This window comes from Apiospora kogelbergensis (assembly GCF_038363985.1).
Source record: "Apiospora kogelbergensis strain CBS 113332 chromosome Unknown utg000001l_segment0_segment0, whole genome shotgun sequence".
Classification (NCBI taxonomy): Eukaryota; Fungi; Ascomycota; class Sordariomycetes; order Amphisphaeriales; family Apiosporaceae; genus Apiospora; species Apiospora kogelbergensis.
The window spans coordinates 2,402,599-2,424,437 of record NW_027117418.1 but is presented as its reverse complement, the minus strand read 5'-3'; the positions used below and the strand labels follow the sequence as shown (position 1 = coordinate 2,424,437).

At 51.4% G+C, this 21,839-nt stretch overlaps 7 protein-coding genes across 7 annotated transcripts; 3 read left to right on the top strand and 4 right to left on the bottom strand.

Moving 5' to 3' along the window:
- The first annotated feature begins 124 nt into the window (after window positions 1–124).
- Window positions 125–840, top strand: PG998_000751 (uncharacterized protein). The gene is made up of 2 exons (XM_066867569.1): window positions 125–511; window positions 567–840. The coding sequence occupies exons 1-2, from the start codon at window positions 176–178 to the stop codon at window positions 735–737; spliced, it is 507 nt and encodes a 168-aa protein (XP_066735984.1). The 5' UTR covers window positions 125–175; the 3' UTR covers window positions 738–840.
- Window positions 841–3,457: 2,617 nt separating this feature from the next.
- On the bottom strand, window positions 3,458–5,008 carry PG998_000750 (uncharacterized protein; the record flags this gene model as incomplete). Its single annotated transcript, XM_066867568.1, has 1 exon — window positions 3,458–5,008. One exon carries the CDS (start codon window positions 5,006–5,008, stop codon window positions 3,458–3,460), a length of 1,551 nt encoding a protein of 516 aa, XP_066735983.1.
- Window positions 5,009–7,119: 2,111 nt separating this feature from the next.
- Window positions 7,120–8,617, bottom strand: PG998_000749 (Aldehyde/histidinol dehydrogenase; the record flags this gene model as incomplete). The annotated part of the gene is made up of 4 exons (XM_066867567.1): window positions 7,120–7,580; window positions 7,859–8,011; window positions 8,067–8,293; window positions 8,385–8,617. The coding sequence occupies 4 exons, from the start codon at window positions 8,615–8,617 to the stop codon at window positions 7,120–7,122; spliced, it is 1,074 nt and encodes a 357-aa protein (XP_066735982.1).
- PG998_000748 (ankyrin repeat-containing domain protein) lies at window positions 8,468–11,606 on the top strand (the record flags this gene model as incomplete). The annotated part of the gene is made up of 7 exons (XM_066867566.1): window positions 8,468–8,525; window positions 8,660–9,187; window positions 9,265–9,667; window positions 9,839–10,111; window positions 10,159–10,867; window positions 10,919–11,512; window positions 11,556–11,606. The coding sequence occupies 7 exons, from the start codon at window positions 8,468–8,470 to the stop codon at window positions 11,604–11,606; spliced, it is 2,616 nt and encodes an 871-aa protein (XP_066735981.1).
- A 542-nt stretch (window positions 11,607–12,148) lies between these two features.
- Window positions 12,149–12,738, bottom strand: PG998_000747 (uncharacterized protein; the record flags this gene model as incomplete). The annotated part of the gene is made up of 3 exons (XM_066867565.1): window positions 12,149–12,340; window positions 12,394–12,414; window positions 12,658–12,738. The coding sequence occupies 3 exons, from the start codon at window positions 12,736–12,738 to the stop codon at window positions 12,149–12,151; spliced, it is 294 nt and encodes a 97-aa protein (XP_066735980.1).
- Window positions 12,739–14,575: 1,837 nt separating this feature from the next.
- Window positions 14,576–17,342, top strand: PG998_000746 (uncharacterized protein; the record flags this gene model as incomplete). Its single annotated transcript, XM_066867564.1, has 5 exons — window positions 14,576–14,630; window positions 14,690–15,150; window positions 15,532–16,029; window positions 16,084–16,191; window positions 16,248–17,342. 5 exons carry the CDS (start codon window positions 14,576–14,578, stop codon window positions 17,340–17,342), a joined length of 2,217 nt encoding a protein of 738 aa, XP_066735979.1.
- A 1,426-nt stretch (window positions 17,343–18,768) lies between these two features.
- Window positions 18,769–21,829, bottom strand: PG998_000745 (uncharacterized protein; the record flags this gene model as incomplete). Its single annotated transcript, XM_066867563.1, has 3 exons — window positions 18,769–20,455; window positions 20,854–21,066; window positions 21,612–21,829. 3 exons carry the CDS (start codon window positions 21,827–21,829, stop codon window positions 18,769–18,771), a joined length of 2,118 nt encoding a protein of 705 aa, XP_066735978.1.
- Window positions 21,830–21,839: the final 10 nt, after the last annotated feature.

Sequence of the window (21,839 nt, the reverse complement as noted above, 5' to 3'; positions counted from 1 at the left end):
GATCAGACGGGCTTATCACAGCTCTTGATGATGTTTTTGCAGCAAGCAGTCCTCGAATTTGGTTGTGGTGGGAGTCTGATGGGGAGGAGTGTGGGGTACCCTCTAAGCGTCTTTTCTTAGAAATTGGGAGAGCTACGCTTCAGGGAAATTGGATTTCTTGGGGAACTTTTCGTGAATGAACCCTGCTAAGGATACGAGAAGTATGTTTTCTATTAACAGCTATTTGCAGATTCATAAGCGATTCGGAAGCCGCATAGAAGACTGGTGCGATGACAACTGGACTAGCAAGTTACGGGTCGAAGCCGGCATACCTCGATTCACTGGACAGGAAAGAGACTTCGCCGACTTTACCTATCTAGACAGTTCGGGGCAAATGAGAGAGATGCTTCGCGATGCCGAAATGGATTTTCACCTAGACTGGTTCAATGACACAACCTACCACCTAGAAGTCAAGTCTACTTCTGGTTCCGGCGATGAAGCATTCTTTGTCAGCCAAATCCAAGTTGATATGGTACGATGAGTCCGCCAAGGCTCAGGAATTCAGCTTTCCACTAACAGGCACACAGATGCGAAGATACAACGATGACGCGCTTCACGCATACATCTTGGTCCGTGTATCTAATATCGAGAATGCCGATATACAGCTCAAGTTCTACCTCGATCCGTGGAATCTCTATATGAATCAAGTTCTAGATTTCAGGTCTGAGGAGGGGTATAGAGTTTTTGCAGACGATTGATTTGGGGAGTGTTTTTATTGACGCATCTTCAAGAACGAATAGTGGGGAGGGTATGTCTTGACTAAATGTTGTACAGGCCAGTTCGAGGGTAGTTCATGGCAGGATTACTGAGGCGCAATGTTTTGCCGCAAATTTCAGTTGAGATATTCGTCCATCGTCGAATGCGCCAATAGGGGCCGTTCCGTAGCTGTACAGGAGCCTGTGTACAGATTAAGCCTCGCAGTTTGCTTGCCCCTCCTCCATCGGCTTGATATTCGTCTTCGTGACCAAACGTCTAGTTTGAACATTCTACATGGCCAGCAACAGCTAGTAATCTTGTATCCCAGTAGGTTCTTCCCCTTTTACACCAATATCTCTGTTCGTAAAAATTTTGAAGGCTCCTCGACAGAGCACGAAAAAAGCCGGCAACTTGTGGACAGCTGCATGCTGGATCGCAGCCTTCACAGTTGGGCGGCGATATAGTGCCTCGCCGAATCCACTTTGCTTCCGGACGGCGATAGGTCCGCCATGCATGCCAGCGTTCAATCGGTATATACCAGGCTAGGTTTGCATTATGATGGCAGCAGACTGGCAGAACGCCTTCAAATATGCCCGTCCACCACCCTCACTACGATGCTGTGCAAACTCGAAGCAGCGACGACTGCCATTCACCGCCCAGCGCCTCACTTGGCGGGGCCACAGCCTTAACACGATCATCTGCTTCCCTTGTTGTGGTGTTACTAAAAAGGCCGTGTCGGCAGAATTGCCAGGTTGCATGGATCGCCAGGTTGCATGGATCGCCCCAGTTGGAACCTCAAAGAGCTCCGACTGGTCTCATGCTCGCACATGACTACAGCACAAGCTACGACGACATCATCTATACCTGCAGCACGATCACGCGCTATAACATTGTGGTGGCAAGCTGCGCCCTCGCCCCCATGGACTGATCAGCAATAGTACGTCAGCCATGCGGCCGAGCCGATGTTCAAGACATTCGCGGGTATCCGCATGGTCCTACTCATTGTTATCGGAGGCGGCATCCCTTGTACCTGAGCCGTAATCGCTGACCATCACACGCTGGATCTAAAGCATGGCGATGTCATGATTAGCTGGCCAGGCAATGGGAAGCCTGCGAGCGTATATTATGGGTTGGGCAAACGGCAAACGGGCCGCAATTTTAGATTTGAGATGCAGCTATAGTTAATCGGATCGGGTGCTCTTGATTCAGGCCACCATATTGATGAAAGCAACTTTTAAGAGTACCGTAAACGCTCTCTCTTATGGAAGAAAGGGAAATATTCTTTCCTGATCGTGACAACGATCGGCCGCGGAGAACTAATGACATTGTTGGATTCATACTCTCAGGTTCCCATAGGAGAAACCTCATTAGTGCTACGCGGGTCTCAAGGTCTGTCATAGTTAGACCTTCCACTGAGTGTTGGCGCTCGGAGCTGGTAATGATACGGAGGCACCAAATACGTTGAAAGACCTGTGAATGTGAAATTGCAGTACAACAGCAGCGCATCGATGTTATGTTCTGCTTTCTCGCCTTGAATGTGATTAGTCAGTGGTTGCGTCATTTGGTGCATGGTGAACTGTGTGATCTACCGAGTATCTTCGGTCTAAAGTGTACTGTCAAAAATAAGAGAGGCGCTCCAAGATCAATCTATTATGACTATATAAATGACTAATGCTCTGTGGGGCATTCATTATCGTAGCCCCTGCGCGGTTGCGACATGGACTCTAGTAAGCCGTTCGTTTTAACTCCTCTATTGTATTAAAGGACGTGATGGGACTTACTGTTGACATGAATCGCGCGGTGCGTAGTCATAACGATTGATTATCGCCATCAAAGCTTGTAATCACCCAGAGTATTATACTGGATCAGGATTTAATCTCCGCATATTTGTCGTGGCATTTCATTCAGCTACAGTAAAAGTGCCTCCCTCATATACAGGCACCAGAGCTCGACTCGCGCTTCTTGTGCTCTTCTCTCCAGAAGATCCATGTTTCTTTTCTTCACAACTTAGCATCTTCAATATCTCAGCACGCCAGGAATTCCGTACGACCTAGGATAGTCATAGATTTTCTGCCTATATTGTGGCACGCAGACACGTGGTCCAATCTTTTGCTCCGAGCGTTGTCGGCTGGCTGAGGACGACAGATTAACGAGGTTATCAGCCTCATATGAGAACCCTCAGCTCTCCCATACCAGCTGGTACGTTGTAGACTGGGGAGCGTATCGTTGTCCCGCACTCCCAATATGAACCCCCAGCCAATGTGACAAAGCAACCGAAACCTGCAGTAGTGCGATTTGGATAAAACATGACCTGAGAGATTACGCAGCACCTTTGTAGCAGTCGAGGATAAGTTGAATACATTCACACTGAAACAAGAACAAAGTTCCTTTGTATTAAGACCGTCGTTATTTCATGCTCTGTTCTTTTCTAGATCATCTGCCAACAGTGACCCTGGTATTTCGTAGATTGCTTTGCAGCATATCTTTGAGTTGTGACATTCTACGCCAGAAGTGGTGTAAAACAACTGACCGGTCCTTGACAAAGGCACCCTTACAGGACCTTGGCGATGGCATCGACTTAGGAGTACTATCAGGGAACGGCATGATATAATTTACCTACATCTACAAGCCTAGTTACAGTTTCTTTAGAATCTAACCCTGCCAGCTGGTGTACCGTATATAACCTGAAAGCACAATAGTTCAAGTATTGGCTTGTTCTTGTTTAGACAACCTCGACAATATACTTGCCATTGAAGTCTAAGTCAAAATAGTCGTCCGTGCTCAGTGTGGCAAGACGACCCGTGAATGCGGCTTCAAGCTTCGAACCCGAGTACTCGCTTTGAGGCGGAGTAAAGAAAGATCCTATACGACTAAAGGTACCACGTACATTTGTTTTGCGGAGAACAATTCCACGTTCTATAGCGCCATCGACGCTCTTCTCCGATGCAAGATGAAGCAAGAAGTATTCGAACGAAGCGAGCCCAATTTCTGGTGTCTGTAACCACTCATCTGCCATCTTGCGAGACGTATCCCAGTCGATCACTATTGTTCTGCCCTTCTGAAATTCAAAATCACTGATTTCTTGAAATTCCGTATGCTGCGCGACGTTAATCCAACGTGCGCCATTCTGAGTGCACCGACAGAACTTGCAAACATGACCACGAAGACGAAGTCGACAAGATTCTGTGCCATCAAAAATATTGGGCGACATTCGGACCGCCTGAACATTTAAGACTTCAGCACTCGCCGTTAGAGAGGACAGCTCAACACTTATTATTGGACCCAAGATCGATGCCCAAGACCACGAAGGTGCGTGGTTCATCTCAGCGGCGGCCGTTGGCTCGAGCATATCCGTGTCTGGTTGCGAGTGTTGCATCCAAAGCATCGACAGCGGGAGGTCATCCTTCCACATACCGGCCAAATAGTCCGACGGCTCTCGTTGCAACGCCGAACAAAACTTCTTAGCCACAGCCGAAATGGCAAGAAGACGGTCGTCGGTAAAAGTGAGCGAGGTATGGGAGTAATCCTCTACGATGTTGAACCATCGCGATTTTATCTGCTGCATAGACGTTACCGAGGGGTCCATAATCCCCTTGGTGAAGTGTTTGCGTGGCCAGCGTGAAATCCCCTGAGGTAAAACCTCGGATGCCTCGAGTGAGCTACATTCCCAAAATACCTGGTCTTGGGTGAAATGAACGACGCGAGGTGCGAGAATCCGTTCTTGATAAACCCAGCCACGCTTGTTCAATGGGGCCTCTCGTGGCCCAAGAAACGAATTGCCGCGGAATGCTTGGAGATGTATATCATCTTGGGTTATCGGATGCCTAACTTTGGCTCGGTGTGGATTGATGTACAACGTGTTTCGATCGAGATCCAAGCCTTCACGGACACGTCCCTCTGCAGCCGATATGTTTAGTGATGAGTTAGAGTAGACTTCATCCATTTGCATAATATCAGCTGTCTTTTCTTGCTCATCGTCTTGCATTATGCATAAAGCATCGATCCAAATATAGCGGAAACCCAGACTTCTTGTAACATGAACAGCATGTCGAAACACAACTGCTTCGCTACAGTTCAAGAGATGAGGAGATATGTCTTCATGAAGAAGGAACTTCTTCTTCTTGGCGAGTAGTAGACTTGGTGGGTTACCCCACCTATGGCTTAGGGTCAGATAAGGAGTGTTTGAAGGCAGACCAGTCGATGGGATTATGCGAACGTTGGGAAGGTGTTCGATGCTTAGGCGGTCGAAGTTGTCGGGCCCTATCTTCTCCATTGACGGGATAGAGTCCAAGCGAGTCGGAAATACATCTATTAGTCTCCGTGGGAGCCTGCTTGCTACCTGAGGCTTTGCACAGCCGTCATGAAACATATTACAGCTCTTCAGCCAGGAGAGTATGCGATTCGATGTTTCAAGAGACCATGTGTGGGAGGAATGAATGCTAGACACATGCCCGTGCCCAACTATAACCATTAGTTTTCGCTATGCACGTTTGCGTATTTGGACATTCACTTACCATCCTGTATCAGTAGCGAGCCTACATAATGTGTCTGGAGAGCTGGTGCCCCTTCTTCGCATCCAATGAGCGTAACAGCTGTGGCATCCTTGTCGTATCGAACGCTGGAGATAGCCAATCCTAGCGATTCTCTAGGACAGATCGAATCAAGAAGTCGGGGAATTGAGGCGGCTAGGAGGATGCACATATGACATCTCAACGAAGACACATTGGCCGATAATCGAATCTGATACGGAGTTTGAAATGGTATCACCGAAGGCTTTCCCTCAGATTTAGAAGAGAGTAGTGATGCCGCATCTTTGAAGATCTTGACGCAGTCGTCACATGTCGTACAGTTTTGAGCCTGTGCCATCCTAAGAGAGAGTGAACGTAATGCGTAATCTGCAAGCCTTCTCCGGTTCCGGTGGCAGTCGCTCATCGAACATCAGCGAGTTTATCAGCAAGAGTAGCCGAAATGTTAGAACAACACAAACAGCACCGCTTATGGAATAATTCTTAGCTGACTTCCCGGAGAAGGCCAAGGGATTAATTAGTATTAATCCCACCAGAACACTCCGACCACCAGTGTCTGCGGGTGGACACTGGTGGGAAACGAGCTGGTCTACTGGAGGAGGTGAATCCACAATGGGGTACGAAGGGGGCCGGGCGGGGTTCCAAAAAGCGGTGCACAGGACCAAAATAGCCAGTCACGAAAACTAAGAATAGATTGAATGTGCTACCTGCGCGGCTACTTCTGTACATCTGCGCATCCCTGCCGGCCGATTCTGGCCAGGCGCCCGAAACGACCTGCCCCTCTGCCATCAAGGCTGGCCCCCGACCGATAGTGCATCGCACAGCAAGACAGGCTGACCTCGCCCCGCCGGCCCTACGATGGCGTCTGCGCCGCTTCCAGTACTTTGCAAACATTGCCGCGCCCGTGCTTGGTCGCGCCTCGCCCTCACACAGCGCGTGCTGACAGCGTTGGTCTCGCAGCGCGCAGCGTTACGTCTCGACGCTCAACAACTTCGCCGCCAAACATTTAGCCTCCGCATCTTTCGCGTCCACTAACCTTTGCTTCTTTATAGTCTCGTCTCGGTATTGATCCAGCATCAGGCTGTTCAGGGCCCTCTCCAGCAGCACCGCGTCGTGTTCTTAAGCGCATGCTGCTTCTCCTCGAAGGTCTGCTACCTATCCTCGCACGGGCGGACTATCGCCGACAACCAGTTGTATTTGGCGCGCTGCGTGTCGAGCTCTGTCTGGAGTGCCCCGTTATCCTGGTCCAGCCTGTTCACGCTAACTTGGAGAAACGCAATCTGGGCTTGCTGCTCCAACACTGGCCCCTCCTATTCGTCACGAAAAAGCTGCAGCCCCTGGTTCACTTCCGCACACACCAGCCTCGTGCTGTGCAAGGCGTATTCCCAGGGGAAACTTATTGGGTTGGCTCTGCATCAGTCCGACTATTTAGAGCCAAGATTGATAGTTGCCGCCATTCATTCAGTCCACATATTCTCGACATTCTACAGGGCTGTCAGTTGGCGATGCACCTAAGATTCAGCAAACCTCAAGCTGGTTATACAGCAAAGGAAAGAAATCCAGTATCCATTCATGATGTGTACGTATTAAGGAATGTCGAACGGGCAATTGAACAGCCCGGCCCGGTCTACCTAAATACAAAGCTGTCACCACACCGTTATTCTGCGTATTCCCTGCCATCTCGCCGACTATGTCTGCAGCGCAAGTATCGAAGTGCTTGCCTACCTCCAGGGTTAATCATACTCCTTCTTTTACCAACGTTCAGTGAGTCTTACGCCGCTGCGTCATCACTGGCGGCTGGCCTGCCGTCCATTGACAAAGGAACATCGTGTATACTGTTGCGAGAGCTAACAGACCGTCACTTCCCTGATAAGGGAAACTCTTTACCTCTTTGGGTCTTATGCCATTGCGGAAAGTTCACGGTCTTAAGGATAGAAGCTATTTCGACTTCGTCACCCAAGGCAGGTCTGGAAAAGGAAGATGCACCAATGCGCTCTTCTCCCGATTCAGAAGGCGGCGGCGTGTTTGGCACACCCTTTGCAGTTGCAAGCTCCTCCAGTGACTTCGTGAGCTTCTTGGTGAGCCAAGATGATGTGTCCAGATCTGGGTCGTCCGAGCAGTCGGACACTTGTCGTTGAACAAGTGCACCAGAATTCTGTTTGAGAGTGTGCTGGACAAGTGATGCCATCTGGTCAACTGTGAGCAGATTTTGGTCAGAGCTTATTGGCGAAAGGGGATGGCAGGACAGAGCAGTGGATATGGCGTCACTACTAGTGGCCGCAGGCTTGTTTGGATGATGTCCGAATGGTGTACCAGCCCCTGTCGAAAAGACAGAAGAGGCCGGTTCGTGTTGGCCCCACTGCTTTTTGCACTGCATACACAGTGAGCCTCGCATTTGTACACTTTCGGATGGCAGTCACCAGCCGCCTTTCGACACAGGAAGCTGTGGTTGGATCCTTACTTGGATCTTCCATATGAGACCACAAAGATCTTGGTCCAAAATCATCAGATGAACTTTGAAAAACATCATGAATCAACGTCTCCAATCGATCAAGCTCAATCACACGTCCCTGGAGGTCACCAGTCAAGTCCCACACCTAGCACGGAGCCACGTGGTGCACTGCAGCGCTGAGCAGGTGCAGGTGCAAGCCCGTTTGTCGTCGCAGATGGTGTTGAGGCACCAGAAGGAGTTGGTGAGCCGAATACGCTCACATCGTCCCAATGCTTAGGTATCGGAGCAATACTGCCATCTGGTTCAATGGCAGCACCTGGAAGTGATGTTCTTGATTTTCTCTTTCCTAGCACCGATTACCCATTCATCCACTTTCTCGACGGCGAAGTAAGGGTTATCTTTGTGCTGCACTAAATAAGACTGGATGGCTGCTGGAGAAAGTGTTTTTCCTAGCACCTTGGCGGAGAACTCCTTCGCAAGTCGTTCAACAGTCTCATTATTTGCCATGTGAGCTTTTGGGTCAGAAATGTCGCTTTCGGCTTGCTTGAAACCCATGCAGAAAAGTTCCTTCGCTACGGTACTGTCCGCAAGGTGTAGTTCGATCTTCAAGTCAACGCGGCCTGGTCGGACAAGTGCTGCATCAAGGTGTTCAGGGTGGTTCGAGGATGTACTCTCCAGCCTTGTTAGAGCCGAGGAAGGAAATAGCCTTGATGTTAGGGTCGTTGATGATATAGTTGACTGCTCGCTTGCCACCATGGATGGTATTGATTACACCATCTGGGAAACCAGCCTTCCTGCAGAGCCCTGCGATGGTCATAGAAGCTCCAGGAGTCTTCTCTGAGGGCTTAAGAACAAGCGTGTTGCCGGTGATGGTCGCAATGGGAATAGACCCGAGGGGGATCATCACCGGGAAGTTGAAGGGGCAGATCGAGGCGACGACACCCAGAGGTTCTCTGTGGGATCAAGGCGCATTACGAGAACGATGGCCATCAGATCAAAGAAGCGATTAATCATGCCCTCCAGACGAAGTCGAGACTACAGAAGAAGTACCGCCAGCCCGATGTGGATACCGATCGTCTTTACCGCACTGATGTTACCCACCCCCTCGACGACGCAAGCTATGCGACATCGTGCAGCGCCGACACTTCTGCATTAGTCATGCGACGGGCGCGGGGCGAGGATGACGACAACCCTGCGGTACACTACGGCTTGATCGCCTCTGTCAACCAACTAATGAAGGATGCTGTGGTGCGTGACAAGCTCGCGCGCGAGAAGGGCGTCCTGTGCTTCGAGGTGGAGGCGGCGGGGCTGACGAACCACTTCCCATGCTTGGTCATTCGCGGCATTTGCGACTACTCCGATACCCACAAGAACAAGGAATGGCAAGGCTATGCGGCGATGACGGCGGCGGCGTATGCCAAGGACATACTCAAGAGGATTGCACCGAATAAGGTGGAGGCCGAGAGGAAGATAAGTGAGCCTCTCGCCGGCAGTTAGTGATTCGTCTTTTCCAGCTTTATATCCTAGTAACTAGCACTAACAACTAGGTAGTGAATGAAAGTCTTCAAGTTATACGAACATCGGCAAGTGACATTAAGTATGGAGTCGAAGAACTCCAAGCGGACGGCCATCTCGATAAGATCAGGCGCTGGCTCTCGCCGCTGGACCCGTCAACAAACCTGAACAAGGCCCGTGAGCAACACTGTAGAGGGACAGGCCAATGGTTCCTCGACAGCGACCAATACTTCAAATGGAAAACAGACCGACACCCCTCCTTGTGGCTCAACGGCATTCCAGGATGTGGCAAGACGATCTTTAGTTCTTCCGTCGTTGCCGATTTAGAGCAAAGCACAGCGTCCGAAAGCCTAATTTACTTCTACTTTGGCTTTAACAATATTGAGAAGCAATCGCTCGAGAAAGCTGTCCGTTCGCTCATTGCCCAGCTATACTACAAGTGAAAGGATACCAGAGCAGACGTCGATACCCTTTACAGGTCGTGTAACGACGGAGGACGCCAGCCAGAAGTTTAAGCGCTCTACAAGTTCTTCCAAGACATGCTCCAGAGAGTTGGTGAAGTCTGGCTCATCCTGGACGCATTCGACGAATGCCATCTACAAGATGATAGCTTTGCGAATGGACTACTCCTATGGATTAAGAGAATTCGAGAATCCGGTGTAAATGTCCACATGCTGGTTACGAGTCGGCCTGAATATGACATTAAGGCAGCGATCGAGGGGTGGGCTTGCGATGACGAGATCATTCCTGCCCAGAGCAGCCTGGTAGAGGCAGATATTGAGGCATACATTAAGGTCAGAATTAATCAGGTGGACGAGTGGCGAGCACCCCCAGATATCCAAAAGGAAATCGAAAACACCTTAGTACAGAAGGCGAATGGGATGTACGTTATTAGTCGGATCTCATGCATTAAGCTGTTAATGTATATAGGTTTCGTTGGGTCTCATGCCAGTTCGACATCTTGACAAACTGCTTTGATCGGCCGGCTATACGGAGAGAATTAGCCAACCTTCCGCGAACGTTAGACGCAACATATGCACGAATCCTTTCAAGAGTACAGCCAGAGCACATGCGCTATACGACGCGCCTTCTACAATTCTTAGCCTACTCAGAACGGCCGCTACGGCTCGACGAGGCTGTAGACGCGCTTGCAGTGGACGCCAGCAGCCAGCCCAGATTTGACGCAGCAAACCGTACGGTGATTCCAGAGAAAATAGCGACCTACTGCGCTGGTCTTGTAATCCTCGTCAAAAGGCAAGCGAAATATAATAAAATAACGGTCACGGAAATCCAACGGGCACACTTCTCGGTCCAGGAGTACCTCACGTCAGGCCGATTGGAAGGCAACATAGCTAACGAGCTCCAGGAGACTGTTGCAAGACTTAACATTGTGATTGTCTGTCTTTCGTACCTACTGGATATGGGATATCCATATACGATAAGCGGAGCAAGACAGGAGTACCCCATGGTACAATACTGTGCGAGATTTTGGGCACAAAACGCTGCGGTTATTGAAGGTTCAGATAAGCAGGTTGCAATTATAAAAGAGTATTTCTCAGATTGGACGACTTTCGAATTTGGATACCAGCTTTACAGACAAGACAGATCCCGGGAAGAACCTGTTGATTACGAAGAGCCGGTTACCTGTTAATACTACGCATCTGTTTGTGGGTTATTCCATTCTGCTAAGGAGCTACTCGAGACGGGCGCCGAAATCAACGCGCAAGGCGGCCACTACGGCAATGCGCTCCAGGCTGCTTCGTTCCAAGGACACGAGGCGATAGTACGGCTGATGCTGGAGAATGGCGCCGACTGGACAGCACCTACTCAGAGCGAACTGATGCCACTGCATGCTTCTTTACGCTACGGTCATGTTAGTGTCATCCAACTACTCCTTAACAAGGACAGCGAAAGCTGTAACGAGGATAACTTGGGACGCTCGCTCCTCTTTTACGCATTACAGGGAGGTCTGGAAGCCTTTGATCTCGTACGCGATAGACAGATGCATATAAACAAGACGGACCATTATGGCTCTACGCTGCTATCAGTAGCTGTCCGCTACGGTCATGAGGAGCTGGTGAACCAACTACTCGTCATACCAGACATCTACTGTACCCTCAAGGACAACTTTAGCCGAAGCGCGCTCTGGTGGGCTCGAAGGCAGGGCTGTGTCGGTATTGAGGGGCGGCTGCTTGAGTATACCAAAACTCAAGACTTCGATATTGGTATCCTGGTGGAAACAAACGAACCTGCAGAATTTAGTATCGAGAGCCGGTGTTGCGGTGTGTGTTTAGTCAGGATACGGAAGGCTTACTACCATTGTACAGATTGTAACAGTGGCGACTTCGGTCTTTGCTTGGAATGTCGGGGGCTTGTAGCGCATTTTTCGATTAATACTCATACTTTATTACTCCGTTAAGAGGGAAACTGATTGTTAGTTGCCTGTCGGAGAAAACCTAGTTCCGACCATTATCAACTAGAAGCAAGCATGGCTAGATGCTTCGAAGTATCCTGAGGCGTTCCCTGTTAGAGTGGCGATGCTGATTTCGAGACCTGCCACATTGGTAGGTATAGTACCATAAAAAACCATGAAACGAATAGTTCTATACCATCGCTTTACCGTCCTTGGCTATATTCCTGTTAACATGTCGAAGAATTCGTGATTAATCGAGCAGCTACTTAATCTGCCTACTACAATTTATATTCTTATTCCACCAATAGTGACGCAGAAGAAAAGAAAGTTAGGGGAATGAGTTTGTTCGAGTAGCACCTGGGGGTGGCAAGCGTAATAGAGGTTCGCCCTGAGGGAAGCTGAATATAGTTTATTACTTTCGTGCGCTCGAAGCTTCGTTCGTATCAAAAATAAAGGTATCGTATTATCCTTCTCTACCCATTTATACCACGTGTTACTTCCCGTGTACTAGGTCTCGTCCTCCTCTAGCCTGTTGGAATAGCCGCTGGCTTCAATCTTGACGCGCTTCGATGCGGTGTAGATGGGGTCCCGCGTGCGAGCAGTGTTGGAGTCTTCGAGCGTGGATAACACTCCATAATACACCTTGGCTGCGGCAGCGTCTTGGAAGCCAGTTTTAGCGGCGAGCTTCTCCCAGTTGATCTGGCTCAGCTCAGGCTAATATCCTGATACCCATCAGTCAAGCTTAGACGTACCTGTCGCGAGCTTGAGCTCGCCTACAATTCCTGAGTTATCAGAGCCCTGTTTCGATACCCACTTCGTTTCTGGCCAGTCCAAGAACTTATTGAATTACATGTGCCACATACTCGAGCCGTTACTAGACTTCGAGCCAAAACAGCTGGACGGCAATGAACTAGGAATATCAGACTCAACACCACCAGCTCTCATCGAGAACGTCATGAAGCGCATCATCCAATGGTCCGGCTGTGTACATTCACTGCCTTCTATATGAAGAAGACCCTGGGAAGTTGGGCCAGCTCATATTCGAATAGACGCGCAGTCACGAGCGCTGCGGATGACCTGGGTGACGACAAACACATTGCTAAGGGTTTAGTGCTAATTCAATGACGCTTCGTAGGCTCTAAGATAATATGCTCGCGACGATTATGAGGCAGATAAGCTTAGGACTTTCCGCGAAGCAGGATTTGAACAGGCTTGAAGAGTGCAACGGTATGAGTATTGGGTGCTCAATTAATCAGATATTTAACACACTCTGGCGGAACCTAGGAGGATGACCTAAAGTCATCATTTAGAAAATGCTATTCGCCCAAGAACGTGCGAGGACGTGTACTCCGTAGGTAGCATTCATTTTTGGGCTTCGGCGTTAAAGTCCTGGTGATCTCCTAGGAGATCACCAGGACTTTAACGCCGAAGCGACCTTTTGTACGTCCAGTTAGGCCAAGCCTTGTGAGGTAAGGATTTCATGATCTTCCCTATGAGACTGGTGATGATGCTGGTGCTTCGCTTCGGCGTATGTGAGGTTTTGGTGATTTCCTGGGAAATCGCTAAGATAGATCTTGTGGCAACATTAGCCCTCCTCGCTGTTCTCTCACGAATGATTTCAGGGACATACTCCAGCTAAACAACTCTAGGTGAATTTCATTAACTCATGGTTTCCTTTCGCCGGCCTTGCATTACTTTCCATGCTTTCCTAGCTCGTGCCTGTCTTGTTTTCAAGATGACTTCCTCAGCCACTTTTGGAGGTGCAAGACATGGCTTGGCATAACTATACAGCTTCGGCACGGCTAACAGCCTCACCCTTCACATACTATAAGTTGGGGTTGTTGCATTGCTTATTCGCTAATTCCACAGAAGGGATTAGGATGTGGGATGCGTCGGCGAGACGCATTCGATGGTTATCGAGGAATCATGCCCTCGGGGATGGGGGACCTGACCGTCGGGTCCATATGCGTTTACAAAGTCTCCGATCAGCAAGCTGAAGTTCACTTCAATCTAGAGATCCAATTTGATCAGGTCACTAATATTAAGGGTACCGCGATAGGTATGTCAATATCAAGATTTGAGAGGGTGGCCGGACAGAAAAGGCATACACTCCCATGGGTTGACTTGCATTCATGGATAGATAGATATATTTAGAAAGCCTCAAGCCGTTAACGGAAACCCTCCGTATATGAACTTTTAACGCATAGCCGGTTTATTACGTTAGAATCCGTTGTGCATTATTTTATGAAACGCTTATTTGGGGCGCAAACTCAGGGCGAGCTCAGGCTAGACCCTGGTTGGAATCAGGTTAAAAGCGGCGTTGCTCAGGTTCAGTCCTGGTAACCCCACCCAGATGTTAAACCTCTATTGTAGGTTACATATCATATATCAAGACTAGAGGAAGTTATGCTGCACGGGCCTTGTCTTTCTAATATAAAGCATATTAAACGAACGCTAAGGTTAAAACCAAGGATAAATAATTAAGCCTGCCACCCTCCTTTTTTCTTTAATTTATGCTCTGCTTTATCTCATTTATTTTAAACCCAAAGGACCTTTAAAAAAATACGCGGACACAGCGAAGCACACGCGACACCGTCGGGATCGCGTGCATTCTGCTCTGCGTCCTCAAAGCTCTCAAAGCTTCCAGTTCCGGCTCGCGCATACATCATCCGTTCCGTTCCTGTCCCGGCATCTATTGAATGCCTTGACGGTTCCGGGCTTCTCAAACTAGTCGCTGCTTGCTTTGTGGTTGCACCCGGTTCCTTCCATAATAAATGCGCAGCTCAGTACACGTTGGTCCATAACCAGACAAGAAGAGGCCGGGATCCGGCCGAATCCTCTACTTGAACTGGATCGCTGCATACCTGATATTCGCCAACGGACCAAGACCAAATGGAGGGATTGGTGTCTACGTCGTCAGCCCCGGAGGCGCCAATGCACGACGCGCCGCTACATGAAAATGGCCTTGACTCCGTTATGACCGAGCCCGGTGGCGTAGTAGTAGCCGGAGCTGCAACACAACCACCACCGCCGCCGCCGAGTGCTCAGCCCCAGACCGCGCCGCAGCCTCCACTCATATCATCTACATCGTCATCATCACCACCGGCAACGGCACCGGCACCGGCACCGGCGCTGCCCAGACTCTCCCCTCCGTTTTCAACCACAAGCGTGACTCCGGGTCCTCCATCAGCCTCTCTCCCACCCAGGATATCGCCAGTGGCCATGCAGCCTTCGCCGGCCCATTTTGTTCGCCGGACTTCAATGCCCCAGGGGGCAAAGTGCCCATAGTCGATCCTCCTGGGGCGGGTCTCCGGCGGGCTGCCAGTCAAAACCCCAATGCCTTCCAGTCGCCGAGCCGCGACCATGGCCACGAGAACCCCAAATTCCACGACGACCTCTCGAGGCTTACACATGCCGTGCAGCAATCGGTGCCTGAGGCAGTGCGACGAGTCACCCGGGATAATTGGGAGAAGATATTGCTCGGGACCGGATTCCATCAGGCCTTCATCGTGAGTAATCATCTCGTTTTACATGTCACTCTTAGACGGCTGCCCTCCCGTCGTGGCATCTTGTGACCTCGACCTACCGTCCAACCCTTCATTGGCCTCGCCATTCCCACAAGCCCAGTAACACCTCAAACCACCTGCCAGTATGGCGTCTGGTCTCTAAACAATGATTGATACCTCATTGCAATCCCTCTCTTATATCCCCTCTGAAAGCACTTATGTCAATTGTAACTTCCGCCTGTGCCCTTTTATCACCACAAGCACCTGCGTTATCCGTTGCGACACGTCTTCGGATCAGCAGCCTCCTTAAGTTCATTCCATATGAAGAAAGCGAAACACCAATCCATCCAGCGCGCCACACACATGGGACTGACTCCCGGGTAGATGAACGCAATAATACATCACACAAACGGTGAAATCCTTCGTCGTGGTATCAGAGAATTCGGTCGCAAAATGGTGTCAGAGTCTCAGGATGCCATTATCTCCCATTTCGAGTCGGCCGATCTTGATGCAGTTGCAGATCTTATTCTTGACAAAGCCAGCGACGTGTTCCTCGACAAAGCTCTAGAGCGACGTCTTGCCACTATCGATGCCCGCTCGCTCATCGATGCCCTTGCCCGTGCTGAGCGGCTTGGGTACGAGAGCACTGATGCCAACGGGGATAATGGTACAACCGCATCGCCACCATTATCAACGTCTGTGGTCCAGGGCAATCATGCACACCCTCAACAACAACAACAACAACAACAACAACAACACCCACCACAGTACCAGTCCGCAATACCCTCACCGAAGTCGGCAATGCCTCCGGCGCCGCCGGGAAAACAGCTGCAGTGCCCTCTTTGCTGGCGGAAGTTTACGGCTGCGCCACCTTACGAATATGTAAGCTGCCCACTTCCATTTCATTTTGGATTCACTTCTCTGACCTGTCAATAGCATGTCAAAAAGCAGCTCTGTACTAAGACGCCTCCTAACTCGGATGGGTTTCCTTTCAATTGTTCTGAATGCGGTGCTGGGTTCGTTACAGCGGTCGGGCAGAAATCCGTAAGTCATAGCAGCCCATCTGTATGGGCCTGAACTCTGACTAATAATCGCTTCAGCATTTTCTGAACAGAGTGTGTGGCGGCCATGTCTACGCGCCGGCCACGCCAAAGGCTCCTGCTGTCGCGACCAGCTCACCTGCACCTGCACCTGCGATGTATGTACAGCAGCAGCAGCAGCCTACACCACAACTGCAGCGAAGCCCGTACGACCATCACCGAGCTCAGCCGCAATGGTCCACCCCAATACAGAAGCAGCACTCAACCCCAAGGTCCTCCGCTCCGCCGCCATCCTCGGGGCCGACAGCTGCTGATCCTTATTCACATCTTACGCCTGAAACCCGCGCGAGGCTTGACCAAGATCTTCTTGCCGCTGAAGCATCCTATGCGCCCCGCTTCAAGGAGGCTGAGAAAATCACGGATCCTGAGGAGCGAAAACAGAAACTGGAAGGTCTGCACAACAGCTTCTCGACGAAACAGTCGATTATTAGGAAGAGGTATGGTGTCCGTCTGAGACAAAGACGCACCAAAGAAGAGATCGAGGCCGAGCGTATCCGGCTTACCGGCCACAGTGGCACTCCCGGAGGAGGCAAGAGGCAACGCATCGATGACGGACTCGGAAATACGCCCTCGTATATACCGTCACATCAACAAGGTCCGGGAACTGCTCCTCCTGCGAACAGTCCGGGATTTACGCCAACAAGACACTTATCGGTTGCAGAGATGAATCCGTCAGGACTTGGGGGTTCAAATGCAACTGCTGCAACTGCCGATCCAATTCTCAGCCAGCAACAAGCTACAAGCTCACCGCCTCCGCCGCCTCCTCGCAATAGTCTAGCTTCGTATCAGCAAAACGGTTATCGCGTGAACAGGCACGTTTCACACTCGACCCCGCAGTCTCCTGTCCAGTCGACTTCTTCATTCACTCCAGCCAACAGCAATCGGCATAGCACAGTGGCCGAAATAGTGACTGATGCATCAACTCGGGACCCCAAACCTTCTGATGCTACGAGAAGCGGTTCGGCTACCGCTCCTGTAGTACTCGAAGACGACGACTCTTCGTCTGACAGCGACTCGGATGGGGATGGAGAGATTCCGGCTAAAGTTCCCCCGGGAGCTAACAGGCCTCACGGCCCTAGAGGATGGGCTGGCTAATTAAGTAGCTCCTTGGGCGTGGATAATTCATCAAAACTCGTACACTCGGCCGAACCAGTCGACGGCCAAAGGAGAGCTGGGAAGTAGTGTGTTGATCCTTGGGGTTCGCGCGGGATCGAGCAATTCGGTACGGTTCCTCCGAGGCTCAGTCAGCATTGATGTTCGATTTGTTATACCCCAATTCGCGTTCTGGTTTCGTTTCTGCGTTTTCTTCATCCGCCGACAACACAGCAAAATGGCACAAGCGACGATGGTTGGGGCCCGATTCCCCGGTGCCTACATGTTGCACGGCCGCCCAAGAAAATCCCGGTCTTTCGTTGACACAACGGCCGAGAAGTACGGGGCCTGAGCAAACATACCTATTCATGTCTCTTGTTCGGGCGGCGTGCACCCTTTCAGAAATGGCCCCCAAGGGTGTTAGGGGGAAGTCACGGCGAGGAAAGGAGGACCTTTCAATGGGTAAAAGTTATAGCGTCGACATGGCTCGTTGCCTTACTTGTACAGTATATATTAACCTTAGCGGTGAGCAAGTAATCTTTGTTGATAAAGAAGCGTTCAACACATGTAGCTCGGCTTTCCCACTTTGATGTTAACGTGGCTGCCGTAACGGCCATCTGCCATCCTCGAGTGTTTTTAGTAATTCCCGGGATGTAGCCCGCCTGTCTCTCTCTTTTGGTTCGGCTAAATAAAGAGGCTTGGCTGAGTCAGTCTGGGTTTCCCGACCCGTGCTGCTGGGGTTTTTGGCCGCTTAGAGTATTTGCCCTTTTGGTACAGGAATTTAATCCGTAATCACGATACCATCATTAGATAATCAGCCTTCGCCCCGTCGTATCCATCCATATATATATACATATACGTAACCCCTACTGCAAACCAACTGCCCACTTCCTCCCGAGGACTTTACCAACAAGGGAAGAAAGGGGGTGTGGGGAAAACAAAGAGAAGACGAAATACTCCTGAAAGCCTCGCAATAGTAGATATCGAAGGAAAAGAGAAATAGAAGCACAAACAGTCTCATGTGAAAATACTTCTCGAAGTTGTAACAAAATCTTGGATTTCTTTTCTCCCTCCTTCATGGCTGTGGGTAAGGCAGGCTTGCTCTCTCGCCTTCACTTTCTCATAAGCTCATCCATTGTGAGGCCCGATATAATATGCGAGGGAGACAAGAACTATCATACTGCCGCGCAGCCTTGGGATATCATATATACTACAACCCCCTCATGCGCTACCCTGCTCGTGCCAAAGAACAACATAGTCAAGGAAACGCCCCCAGCGAACTCCATGCTCCCCAAACATTAGAAGAAGACAAAAGGCCAGCTTATGCAAGAATTCGATCTGGCAATGCCGCAAATGGTCGTACCCATAACACCGTCCATCCCTGAGCTGACCATAACGTTGCGCCATCCATTATACCGGGTTAAGCCGCTTAGCCGGTAACTCGTCTAACCCAGAGCGTGGTGGGCTCGTAGCTGGCGTCGCGGTCCATCCGCTTGTAGGCGCGGTGCAGCTTGAGACCGAGCTCGTACTCCTCGCGCTGCACCTCGGCCAGCTCGTCGCGGAGCACCTCGACCTTGCGCTTCTCGGCCTCGCGCTTGGCGATGACCGCCTCGCTCGCCAGCAGGTTGTCCGTCGGCATGAGCTCCGTCATCTGTCGGATAGCCTGGTTGATGTTGATGCGGCGGTTCCCGAGCGACTTAAGCTGGGCGTTGAGCTGCGAGACGCGGTCGCGAGCCGACTCCTCGGGCGGCGCGAGGGGCAGCACCTTGTCGCTCGACTCGGTCGAGCCCACGGAAATCCGGCTATGGTTCCCGCGGGGAATCGGATGGAGTCCGCGCGGCTGCGCCGGAACCGGCGAAGTTACGTAGTAGGGAGAGTCCATGTTGATTTTGATGGGCTCTGCAGAGGGTGTGCGGGCTTGGGGTTTGTCCTCGTAGCCGCTGACGGTAGGCCGTTTACGATCGAGAATGGAATGGCTGGTTGGAGACGAAGGCACCGGGGACTGGCTGTATTGTCGAGGCGGCGTAGGCAGAGCAGGCGCGTTTTCTTCGGCGGAGAGTCTTGGCGTGCCGGTCGCCGAGGTCGCGTACGTTGTTACACTGAAACGAGACGGCGGTTGCGTCCACTCGTCTGGAAATCCCCCAGGCGGTCGTTGAGAAGGGTGAATCTCGGGTTGCTGCGAGTAGGTAGAAGACGAAGTAGACAGTTGAGGGGTATGACCAGCTGCTCCTGCGGGCTTTCTTCGAATAGCTTTCTCGTTCGGAGGAAACAGTGTCGAAGAGGGAGGGTTCGACGGGATGGGATGGGTGGATGAACGAGGCTGGTACGGTGCCGTGGGACGATGGTCGTCGGACAGAGCAGGGCTTGGATACCTCTGGGATGGGTGGTCTGGTACATCAACTGTAACGCGCTGCACCGGAGAAGCCGACGATTGGGCCATGCTGCGGTTGTTGGGCATTTGAGAGGGGCTCTTTGTGGTAGTTGCACGCTGGGCTGGTGGGGGTGATGATGTTTCAGACTCCAATGAACTAACAGGGGACAAAACACCTTCGCCGCGGTGGTTGTCGCTGGGGTCCCGATTGGCTCTTCTGGCGTTTTTCGGAGGCACGTTCAGGGGTGATACGTCGCGCGTGTCCTTCACCGGCGGGACTAGAGGCGTCCGCCCGCTGGCTCCACGCCATTCCGGCCTCGGTGGCGGCACGGCGGGCTCAGCCGGCGGCGCACTGCCAGCGTCTGGACCTTGACGGGTCGGTCGAAGGCGTACGCCAAACGCACTACCGCCGTCATTGGCCGGCTTACGGGCTTGTTGTGGTGAGCCTCCGGTGTGAGCCAGTCCTTGGGCATATTGCTGGGCGCTGGGCACTTGCGAGGGAAGTCCGCGGTCGTTGGAAGTCGGCTCGCCCGTGTGCTTGTCCCAACGCACGTCGTGGCCCCTTTGCCTGAGCCGCTCCCGGGATTTGGACTCATGCAACGCATGCAGAGCCGCATCCGAGTTCTTGCGACGCTCTCGTCGCATCATGGGGATTTGGCTTCGCACAGCACCAGCCGGGCGGGCATTGGGGCCATCCATGGCCAAGTTGCGTTCCTCAATGGGTGAAACGTCTCCGTCGTTGGGTCTGGTCCGTATGCACATTGTTAGCCTCGATACCTTTTCTTCCAAGCTTTCATAAGATTCAACTGGGAAATGCGCCAAGTATGGATCGGCGGTGGCAGTTCTTATTCCGCAAGAGGCAGCTTTACTCGTGGCTGCAGTCAACTTGGATTCTAACGGTGCAATTCCAAGAAAGAGACCAAGAACAATTGAACAGAAGCGTCTGATGAGGGAGGCGAAAGAGTCACAGGGCAGTCGTTGTTGTATGCTGACAGGGCAATGCATTCAATCGACTGCCGCCTTCCTGCATTCACCTTCACCCCGAGGACCGTAATTGCCCATTGTCGCCCTACTGAACGCGCCTGCGTCGAGCTTTCGCGAGGCACAACAAAGAAGGGAGGAAGGCAACCAGCACGAACTTACCGTTTCGACGACCCGAAATCGTCAGGTGAACTCGGCGGGGAAATCTCGGCCGGGTCGGCATAGACCTCGTCTCTCAGCTGCTGGGCTGCAAAGGTGGCCGCGACGGGCGACGGCTGGGAATAAATAGAAGAGACCGGACGGCCGTAGGCGGAATCCCGGAGGTTGTTGTGGGTGGACGGCGGAGGCGCCTGTACAGGGGGTGCTAAGGTTTGACTGCGATAGTGCGGTGTCAGCATCTTGAGGTTGAGGTTGTTGAGGTTGTTGAGGTCTTCTTTTTCTTCCGCTTTCCATGCCGAAGCCAAATTGAACCAGACGACAGAACAGTAAGTCGTAGAGGGCAATGACGGGATCGTGCCACCGCCAATTACACAGCCCCGCGAGCCAGGCCAGGACTTCCTTTCTCTATTTCCTTCTTCCTTTGTTTCTTGGTCGAGCAGAGGCGAAATCTGTCAAGAGCGCATCTCTGACGGGATCCTCCTGCACGTCGATGCAGATTTTGGCCCAGTCTGACCGAGACAACCCATAGTCAGACATAGCCCAAGCCCAAGCCCAGCCTGCACCGTTGGCAATTTTGGGGTCTGGGGTCGGTCTATGGTGTGGCTGAAGGTGTCTGCGTCACACCACCTGCAAGCGACAACGATAAAGAGGCGCAAGATGTATCCTGATTCAATCTGGTTCTGCCTTGTTGCATCTGCGCTTGCAACTCGGGGGATGCGATGCATGAGGGGGGAAGAAAGAAAGCGACGCATGCAACTTACTACAGGTCCTGGAGTTCCCTCTCTGGTCTCTTCGCAGACCCTCCTTGGATTTCGTACGAGTATCCCGTCGGTCGTGGCGGGCGTGTAGGAGCAGGTGAAGATGTTGCTGAGCGCGAGTTCTGCCACTGCTCGAGTTTCTTCTGTTTCAACGCAGGCGCTCCCCCGTCCTTATTACGCCCACTCTGGCCAGGCCGTAGTCGGTCCCACATGGTCGACATGACGAACGGG